The following is a 10,684-nucleotide window of genomic DNA, read 5'->3' on the forward strand; positions in this document are numbered from 1 at the left end:
TGGAGGAGCCGCAAATCACGGTAGAGGGCAAAACGGCTAACGTTAGCAGTGGATATTGAACTACATCAGTTATTTGACATGGTTGCAGAGAAAACATACAGAACTTACAGCCAGTCCTTTTATATGCTCATATGTGAAGGCACAGACATACTGTAGCAGTGAAATATCACTTTAACCAAAATACCGTGTGTGTGAGTGTGTGTGTGTGTGTGTGTGTGTGTGTGTGTGTGTGTGTGTGTGTGTGTGTGTGTGTGTGTGTGTGTATGTGTGTGTGTATGTGTGTGTGTGTGCATGTGCGTGTGTGTGTGTGTGTGTGTGTGTGTGTGTGTGTGTGTGTGAATGTGTGTGTGTGTGTGTGTGTGTGTGTGTGTGTGTGTGTGTGTGTGTGTGTCTGTGTGTGTCTGTGTGTGTGTGTGTGTGTTTTGATAGCCAGGTGAGCAGGTCATTATTCAACTGCTTCATACTGATGTAGATAGTGTTTATTGTATCCAAGTGGTGCCATTAGACATTGTGTCTGTTGGAATTTGGCTGTTGCTTTTCATCCAATAAATTGCCCCTCTCATCATCAACAGTGCAATCATTCTCAGTGATGTTGGAGCACAGGGGAGGGGGAAGAGGCTGGGCCCTCCAAGATGGATGTGTGTTATTGTTTGTGTAATGACAGTGGGTTTCAATCAGGTCCTCTGCGCTCTAATCCCAGGTAGAGCTGTTGAAGTGCTGAGTCAGTTCCTGCTTCATCGATCCATCACAGTGGGCCAGCAGTGGGCAGGTGTAGTCCCCCTCTCCCTGGAGACAGAGGAAACACCTGCCCTCAGCTGCTCGGGACTTTATCATCCCTCCATCCCTTTGTCTGAGGCTGCTGGGAGCTCAATGTCGAGCCACAGAAACTGTGAAAGCAGCACTTTTGTGGTCGTTTGTTGTCTGTACACAAAAATTAGGGAAGGGAGTATGGCTCTCCCTCGCCTCCCTCGCCTCCCACACCTGCCCCCGCCCCTGCTTCTCGCCCAGGAAGAAGGGGAAATGCACTGAATGGACCGCACACAACTGCCTGAGAGCTACCTGGATACATATAAACATGGACTGTATGGTGGCATAGCTCAAACAATCCATGTTCATTGTAAATACCAATGCATTACTTTCTTTTTCCGTACATAAACCCTCACTGTTCTAAATGAATACGCTTCGATTGCAGCTTTAACACAGAATGACTTTGATACTGTGCTAACAGAATGAGCAGTCGTTATAATAACATTTGAGAGTAGCAGGCCAGTGAGGGGTGAGAGTCTGTGTTTCTCCTGCAGCAGGCAGTCAATTAGTGGCAGAGGGAAACACAGCAGTCCTCTGAAGCTCTCCACTGAGGTGCTGTAAATAAGGGTTTTATTACAGACCACTATCTGTTTCTCCTCTCCGCCATCAATAGACCAACCATTCGGGTGTTTCCTAATGTAATCACTCCTTCACCTTCTATTTTTCATTGAGAAGAAGAGTAAAGGTCATGGTCACCCCTTTAAGAGAGCCACCTTTCTTGGCCGGGTGAAAGAAACAAACGACATTGCTGGCTTCTTCTTTTCTCATTTCAAAGTAGATACCTCGGATAATTCTTCTGCTAACACTCTAGGGGAATTAGCATATTATGTGTCACCGACAAACTGGAGAGAACAATCCAAACGGCTTTATTACTCCCAGAGAGCTCTTTGAAGAAGCTTGCCATTATCTGTCTACATTTAGAGAGGTGAGACAAATAGTCCAAGTCCAGCCTTGACCTGGAGCTCATTAAAAAGGCTTTGCCATGGCCTGCTTGACTATCAATACGCACTAAGGAGGGTCCCATCAGCCGTGGATCATTCAATACTTTCAATACTGCAAATAAAATTGATTTCATGTTCATGGCACTCTCTGCCACTCCCCACTATCCCTGTGTCAGTCCATGCATAAAACCACTGCTTTATGAGGACTTTTGAGGTTAATTGCTTTGTCTTTCAAATCCTCTGATCCAAGCAAGAGACTGGATTACAAGCAGGACAGTAAGGTGCTTTCCTCAGATCCACAAACATGTGTGTTCTGTATGAAGTTGTTTTGTGGATAATTCATATGAACATTTCATTTGCACATCATGATGTATACTGTATGTAGAAGACTTGAAAAAGCGAAATATTTACTAATCCAATCACCACATGTAAGGAGAAAAAACGTGCAGCAAAACTGTATCATTGGCAAATATCATGGAGTAAAACTTCTGCCTTGCCAAGACTTGGAATACTACAGAGGACATATTTTATGTTGAATGAATGGTATTTTACAAAATACAGACATGGAGTGTGGAGGCAGTTCTGGGCATAGCAGGAGCCCCACTGATCAGCCAAAGAGCAATTCCCTTACGTTGAATACTTTATGCAGGGCTATAAACATGGAGTGTTCATGTGGAGTGCAATGGCTCTGCTAGAATCATTGATATGAGCCCATCTCTTTGGTGTTTGGCCTTGGAGGGGAGACCATGCTGAGCTGTTTATGAGACACTTGAACGAAGAATGTACAGTGATTTCAGTTTCCATAAACTTCCAAAGGCATTTTATCGATGATTAATGTATTTGGTTCACTAAACAAATCTGTATGCATATTTCAATGTACAATTGTGTTTTTGTCATGTTTGTCGAATGCTTGTCTGATTTGAAGTGATTCACACTCTAACACAAATGTTGACATCATTAGTCAGTATTTTAATTATGTTTTCAGTGTCTCTCAGCAAGGTACATAGTGTGCTGATCAAATGTGCTGTCAACCAGCTTGCATCATATGGAGAACCTCTCTCTCTCACATACTCTCACTCTCTCTCTCTCACACACACACAGGCCCAAAAACAAAGAAAACCCCCACAATTACTACCTTTAGCTCACAATAAGTTGTAGTTACACCACAGATTCTATTTTTATTTGGCATGATTTACACCCATTTCCTATGCAATAGAAGAGGAAACAGATGCTAGGAATTGTTCTTTTCCTTAATTCCTGGGAGAGAGATTTTGGTCAACACTGATGTGCGGACTTTGCTTTGTACTTCCATGTGAGAGGGAGGTAGACGGTGACTAAATTGACTCTCTGTTCTGATTCTCCATTTCCTCATAGTTTCCACTTGCGTATGTCCGTCTGCCCGAAGCCAGGTTGGCCGTGCTTTAAAGTTGGCTTCCCTCGCGGAACCACCGCTGCGTCGACCCAGGACAAGGTCAACGTTCGCCCTCTGCTTTTCCTGCGACAGGTGAAGGGTGTGACTGTAAGGGGTGTTCCCTTCCAAATAAATGATGAATACAGGGACGCATGAAGCAAATAATGAATTCATTCATATGATAATTTAGGTTTACATTTTTCAAAAAAAGAAAATACACACGTGGAGACCAGATAGGGTTTTTGAGATGTTTGACAGGTGCTTGGTGATCACAGACGTGACACACAGTGGCATAGAATTAAACACCCAGGGAAATTACTGGTTTACAAGGGAGTAATAGTCCAGGCAAAACAATCTACATTTTTCATGGACAACAGCTCCATCTAGAGGACATTTTAATCTAAATGGAATGACAATGAAGACACATTTTGTAACAAACTACTTCACAAATTATCATCAAACTATTCGGTAAGCCTACTATATTTCTTATCATGTTATCATGTTATCATATTTCAAAGTTGCATTATCAGCGGTCGAGTAATAGGTTTTTATCCTCGCCTCGCTCGTTCTTTATAAAATTACTCTGAGATTACGCAAGAGTTATTATAGACCGTCTAATCTTCCGCAAGTGATTGAATGTTGGTGAAATGATGTTGCCATTATTACTTGTACAGCAATTTTGGGCAATTATTTTAGGATTTGATTGCATATTGGCACACGGCGCCACCCACCGGTCCATCGACGAATCAGGATTATTCTCATTTAGGTTGCAGGGCCAAATGTCGGATGGGATTAATCTACTAACTACATCAACTGGATGCACTTTCATTCCGAAATATGGATCACGTCAATTTATTTACCTTTTTAGAAAACTAAAAGCCTAAATGAATGCAGATCAAGGGCCCTAGATATCTCAGTCTCAAGGGTATCATCTCAAGGTAGAACTGTCCAGTCTGACGCTGCACATAGCCTACAGTATACATTCCCTCTCCCCAAAGACAATTTGCAGCATAGCTCCTCCTTCCATAATAATTTACTATATGAAGCTTTTGCTGACAGGGGCTGCTGTCACAGATATATGGTAAAACATAATTTGCGTTTTAAAATGGATATAAAACTTGTATTAATTATTGTCCTAAGTGCTGCCTTTAAAACCAAAGAGGATGTCATTCCTTTCTATTTCAGGGGCTGGTTACCTCATTCGCTTGTCTGCCAAAAGCATAATAGCTAAAGCAGAATTTGACAGTTGAAATGTAAATCAAGGCAAATGTATTCTTTTTTAGTGACTATATTTATTTGTCTTTATTTATCAGGCTTAGTTTAGCTCAATTTCTACTACAAAATGTGTGCTTGGGAATAATTCAAATGCTCTGGCTCCATATGCTAATGCAGTCATCTTTATATAATTAGGCTACACATTGGAAACAAGACTACTTATACTGTATGTCTCATCATTAGCGTTAGACTCGGCTGTGATATCAAAGCATGTGTTGCCAAAAATGCTGATTATTTATAATGTCATGCAAGATGACATTATTAAGAACATGCTGATTATCTATAATATCCTGCAAGATGACAAAAAAAAGGCTACAGAAATGTCACACAAGGTATCCTATAGAAAATCCACTTGAAGGTGAATATAATGTGTGGGTTGTCTATGATATATCTCAGTGTCAGGGGGCTGTCACCTCCACGTTCAAAGAGTAAGGGGTGTGATCAACAACCAAACAAACATGGTGTCCACGGGTTGAGGCAAGGAGAAGTACACAAAACATCAATCAAACTCCATCTGTGAGGGTCTGATACTGCAGCTCACATGTTTCCTCACTCAGTTCAGCTCACATCCCTCCATCCCTCATTACACAAAACGTATTTGGTATTTGTAAAATGTTAACCCAACATTCTTATTAGAATACTGTTGGCTTTGCCAACACCTGAATTCTTACCCAAATCAAATGGACAAAGTTCTCAAATGTATATATTCCTCCTGCCTCATGAGGAGGACAAATCATTTAACTTCCTAATGCTCTGATGGTTACTCTGTTGAAGTAATATCCAGGCTGGTTGAATGCCCACACTAGTTTAAAAGGATTTCATTCCCGGCCTGCAAAGTGCTCTTGAGTTGGGAACATTCCCTTGCTCTGTTGCACCAGTGCAGACTCAGTGGCTAGTTTTAGAGAGCATGGCTTTTGGATAAATCGCCTCACATCTGCTCCCCTCAAACAACAGCGGTTGGCATAGGCTTATACTGGGACAGAGTGATACATGTTTTATGGCTGCTGTTGGCTATTCCCCCTGCAGAATATCTTATCAGGCTTGAATGTGTTCCCTTACCTACTGCTGTGGGCAAATTAAATGTAGCCCAGCATATAACATTGTTATCAATGTGTATGGCATTGTCGCCGTTTTCCCAAAACCAACATGGATGCAGAGCGTGTTGCTCGCTTTAGATGACATTCAGAATATAATAAGAGAGTCATTTAACTGCACAGTCTCAATAAAGTGTCCATTGATGTTGTAGCATGCAGAGTATTTGACAACTCCTACACACAGAAGTGAGGACTCCTAGTGCCAGACAACTACCACTGTTCCTTAATTAAGGGCAAGCTCTGAAGCAGAAATAATGTTACCAGGCCTCGATCTCATTATCAGTTCAATTAAGAAATAAATGTGCTGGAACAAACATAGGTGGTGCTCTAGACGGTAATCGACAGTGTCACAGTGAAGGGTGAAACACATAACAGTATTTCATTTATGGTTATTGGCTTTAGAAACATCTTATATTCATTTGAACATTTGCGTGTTATTAGATTCGAACAATAATGAATCTCTGCACGTTTTTTTACTCAGAAATGTAGAATAAAATTCTACCCATCCCCATTTTCAGTACATTACAGTATTGAATTAACAAAAACACACAGACAAATACCTCTACAGCTATAAACTAGTAGCAATTAATCTAATTTTAATGACTGTGAAATATTACTATTTTAATTGTGGCTGTATTTTCTCTGGCACACTGCAACCGTAATGACAGACACTACTTCATCCCAGGAAACACTCATAAATTATATTTGTGATGTGTGTTTTTTTTTTCTTTCAACTATATTCTGCATTTAATACTTTTAAGGCTGATGACAACAGAGAGTATTCAAGTTGTTCAAAGGTTGAATTATATCAGCTAACATTTGGAAAAACAACATTCTAACACACACCAACACACACATTGTTTTGAAGATCTCACATATTATTATTACATTATCATTAACACCTCAAGGGCAACCAACCAGGTGTGCAGACTGTAATAAAATGATTCTGAGCCCTCAGTGGCCAGAAGATGGCAGACAACTTCCCTATTTCACACTGACAGGATTTCACACCTACAGTATGGCAATTTAGTCAATGCAAAACTCGAACAAAAAATAATGTTTTCTATTAAATATGTGTTGATGGTTCCCCAAATTGTCATCTATTTGCACATGATCATTCTATAATTAAAAAAAAAATAAACATAATTTGGTTAGTAATTATTATAGATCAGCAGAGTGTTTTCTTCTTCTCACACTGCCTCAGATAACGCAATATTCATGCACATGAATAAACATTAGTAATTACCGGGTTGGTTATGACGAGAAATACAGATAATCTGTTTTCTCCTCTAACTGCACAGCACAGTCTGCGCTTTAATCGCGTCACGTGGTGTAGTTGTATCCTTTCTTCCGTTGTGACTGTCAGAGAGCCAAGCAAAGAGAATACGCCGCAAAATGGAGGTGATGATGATGTTGTCGGACATAAATGCATTAAATGTTTATGTGTGTAGTTGAAAATGGTGCATAGTCAAGGTTGAGCGAACGTGAGTTTCAAAATGTAAGCGAATTCAGCAAATATGGATAGTAGCCTGACTTACTAGCCTAACGTTTTTGGAAGTAGCTGGCTGGCTAGCTAGGTAGCTAGCTAGCTAGCTTGCTAATGCTAACTTAGCTGCGTCAGTGTCAGACAAAATAGCTCGTATTAGCGAGCTACAATGTTGCTGACATATACATTCCTACGATTGCTGATATAGTAACTAGTACGATCGAATGTTTCAACACGTTCGTCTGATGTATCTTTTTTTTCCCTTTTTGCGTCTGATGTATCATCGTTTGTCTGTGATACTGATTGCTGGCAAAGATAAATGATGCAGGGTAGTCAGAGATGAGGCTTTGCTTGTTTACTTTAGCCGGGTTGCATGGGCATAGCTGTGGATTGGTAAATTAACTGACTGTTGATTAAGAATGTAGGAATGACAGCATATCGAGGTTTACATAGTTCATTCTAGAGCTATGGAGAATAGCTCCAAAATGGCGAATGGTCTTTTTTCCAGACCTCTCCATTATATTGGATAATTTGCATCTGAACAAACTGTGTAGGCTGTAAAATAAGAGTTGGCATGGGAGACTCTCCTAACATTGTTTTGTCAGCACTAGCAAGGTCTTCCCCACCGTGGTGATGCTGTACACGACCAGGGACAGACGATTTACAGTAGAGCTTGGACGAGGACAGTGATAGGCCATTAGCGTAGCTGTTATGGTGTTCATATAATTGCATTGTAATGTGTGATGTTGATATGCCTGTTTCAAATTATTTCAACAGGGTCATGAATCTAAGGAGCCTGAACAGCTCAGGAAGCTGTTTATTGGGGGACTGAGCTTTGAAACAACTGAGGAGAGTTTAAGGATCCACTTCGAGCAATGGGGAAAGCTTACCGATTGTGTGGTGTGTGTGATTTTTAGTATTGAGTGTGGATGGAAAATGAAAATGCGTATTTGTCTACCAATAGAATGAATCTAACCTGCCAGTGTAATACTCATGGTTTCATGCAGGTGATGCGAGACCCAAACAACAAGCGTTCACGGGGGTTTGGCTTTGTAACTTACTACTGCGGGGAGGAGGTGGATGCTGCCATGGCTGCCCGCCCACATAAAGTAGATGGACGCGTTGTGGAACCCAAAAGGGCTGTGTCTCGAGAGGTACAGTAAACCAACCCAACCCAGCCTCACAATCCCCTGTTTGTTAAGTTTGATGGGTGTGTGCTCAATTCTTTTGCTCTCTCAGGACTCTTCCAGACCAGGTGCCCACCTGACAGTGAAGAAAATCTTTGTTGGGGGCATCAAGGAGGACACAGAGGAGTACCATATTAGAGAGTACTTCGAGACCTACGGGAGGATTGAAAGTATTGACATAATGGAAGAACGCCAAACAGGAAAAAAGAGGGGATTCTGTTTCGTGACATTTGATGACCATGACACTGTGGATAAAATCGTTGGTATGTTATTGTCTAAACTTTGAATGTGTTCAATCTAAACACCAGGAGAAAAAAACTTGAGTTAGCGTAAATATTTTCCTTTCTTCATTTTAGCTCAGAAATACCACACCATAAACACCCACAACTGTGAGGTCAGGAAAGCACTCTCGAAACAAGAAATGATGGAGGCCTCCAATCAGAGGAGTAAGCATCAACAAACTTAAATGTTGTTTTTGAGGATTTTGATGCTGCGTCAGTGTTAATTTTGCATTGTCTCAAGGTAGAGGAGGAGGATCTGGAAACTTCATGGGCAGAGGCAGCAATTATGGTGGTGGCAACTTTGGCCGAGGTTATTACTTTTTACTATACAATGATCATTTTACTCACAACCAGCTAGAAAAACATATTGAAATTCAAACACATTGTGTAATGTTATGTTTTATAGGAGGCTATGGTGGAGGGAGAGGTGGTTATGGAGATGATGGCTACAATGGATATGGGGGAGATGGTAAGTATTAGTTTGGATTCAGGAGGGGAACTTACTGTCATTAAGCTTGTTTATGTAAAACAATTGACTGAATTGTTCTGATCATGTTAGTTCCTTATCACAGTTAATGGTATGTTGTTATGCTCTTCTCTCCAGGGGGAAGCTATGGTGGGGGACCTGGTTATGGAGGTGGGCGAGGGGGATATGGGGGAAGTCCCGGATATGGAAATCAGGTTGGAGGGTTTGAAAGATATGACAACTACAATGACGGAGGCAGCTTTGGAGGTACTGGCACCCCGTTTGTGTTTTTGCCAGCACAGTTGATCTTGGCCTGTTTACCATGGTATTCTTTAGATACAGTATAGTATCTGATGCCTGACATGGCATATTGTTCTGAAATCCAATCTTTGTAAATCCCTAGGGAATTTTGGTGCTAGTGGTGGTGGTGGAGGAGGAGGAGGTGGAAATTATAATGACTTTGGGAACTATGGTGGACAGCAATCCAGCTATGGTCCCATGAAGGGGAACAGTTTTGGTGGCAGAAGCTCTGGAGGGCCCTATGGAGGTGAGTGTTCTCTCTCAGGGCTGGGTGACAAGCTATGCTGTCTGGGGTTCTGATCAAATAATTTTCTGTTGGCCAATCATTGTTCATTCCCAGGTGGCTATGGCTCAAGTGGTGGAGGCGGCAGTGGCTATGGCTCACGGCGATATTGATACTGCGAGGTTTGTGTTAGTTCCGTTTAAATACACATGCCTAATTGTATAGTACAGAGTGAGCTCATGCAAGTCTAGAATAACTGTTTGTTCTATCCTGTATCCATTCAACAGGCTTCAGTTCTTAGCAGGAGAGGAGATGAGCAAAGGAGTGGTCAGGAAAGCTGCAGGTTACATTGAGGCAGTCGTCTGAAAGCATTAGAGGATCACAGAAGTCAGAAAAGTTACTGCAGCTTTAACGGGAGGCGCTAATGCTAAAAAGGACTGTACACGCAAGCTACAACGTGAAAGAGTGTAGCTAGTACCTTCCTAATTTGTGGTAGATGTTTCCCCACATTTTCCTTTTGTGCATCTGAAGCGTGTGTATTTTGTACTTGTGATATCAACTAAAAACTTTTTTTTTCATTATTATATAGATTCACTAGACTTTGTCGTCTTTTTATCTGTCTTTTTTAAGAACTTGGTTCTGTCAAAAGGGCTTATACACAACAGGCCCAACAATGAGTGAGAGCTGTCCATTTTTTGAAGTTAATATGATTGCTCCTTTCAGTATCAAGTATATTTTGATTTGTATTTCAAGTTCAGTATGTATTTCATTCAAAGTGTAATAAGCAATTACAAGCAGTGTAGACGATTTAAGGGCATGTGTTTCACACTACTTGTATACAGTCAACAGAATTCTAGATTGTTAACATATTTTGAGAAGTGAAATAAACAGATAAAATAAAATTGTGTAGAAAAGTCCTATGAAGTATAGTGCATCATTGGCTCAGAGAGAGAGATTGAAGAGTTGGATTTGTCATTTGTCAAGTGTAGCAAATCAATTTTGCCAGAAGAATATTTTGTTTTCTTGGAACTTTCTCGAAAGATCTTTTTTCCTGACTGAATGGCAAGGGAGTCTTGGGTAGTCCTAGCGCAAGGCCCAAACACCACCTATGCCAGTTTTGCACTAGTAGGATTATCACAGCTACCAGCTTCTACAGTTGGGCCTCAGCGGGATAGTATGGAAGATTGCAGATGACTGTCAGACAGGACCTCTT

The 10,684-nt window shown here is 41.1% G+C and overlaps 1 protein-coding gene across 3 annotated transcripts; it reads left to right on the forward strand.

Annotated features, from left to right (window-relative positions):
- Positions 1-6,893: 6,893 nt before the first annotated feature.
- hnrnpa3 (heterogeneous nuclear ribonucleoprotein A3) lies at positions 6,894-10,387 on the forward strand. 3 transcript variants are annotated; one of them, XM_083681779.1, is made up of 11 exons: positions 6,894-6,929; positions 7,792-7,914; positions 8,022-8,168; positions 8,254-8,464; positions 8,558-8,647; positions 8,724-8,792; positions 8,889-8,951; positions 9,087-9,228; positions 9,368-9,495; positions 9,589-9,653; positions 9,759-10,387. In XM_083681779.1, the coding sequence occupies exons 1-10, from the start codon at positions 6,924-6,926 to the stop codon at positions 9,642-9,644; spliced, it is 1,035 nt and encodes a 344-aa protein (XP_083537905.1). In that variant the 5' UTR covers positions 6,894-6,923; the 3' UTR covers positions 9,645-9,653; positions 9,759-10,387. The 3 variants fall into 3 exon arrangements, with proteins under 3 accessions (XP_083537905.1, XP_083537904.1, XP_083537906.1); XM_083681778.1 differs by having other exon boundaries at positions 9,087-9,215; positions 9,352-9,495; XM_083681780.1 differs by having other exon boundaries at positions 8,724-8,771; positions 9,087-9,215; positions 9,352-9,495.
- Positions 10,388-10,684: the final 297 nt, after the last annotated feature.

Source organism: Argentina silus (assembly GCF_951799395.1).
Source record: "Argentina silus genome assembly, chromosome: 12".
Lineage (NCBI taxonomy): Eukaryota > Metazoa > Chordata > Actinopteri > Argentiniformes > Argentinidae > Argentina > Argentina silus.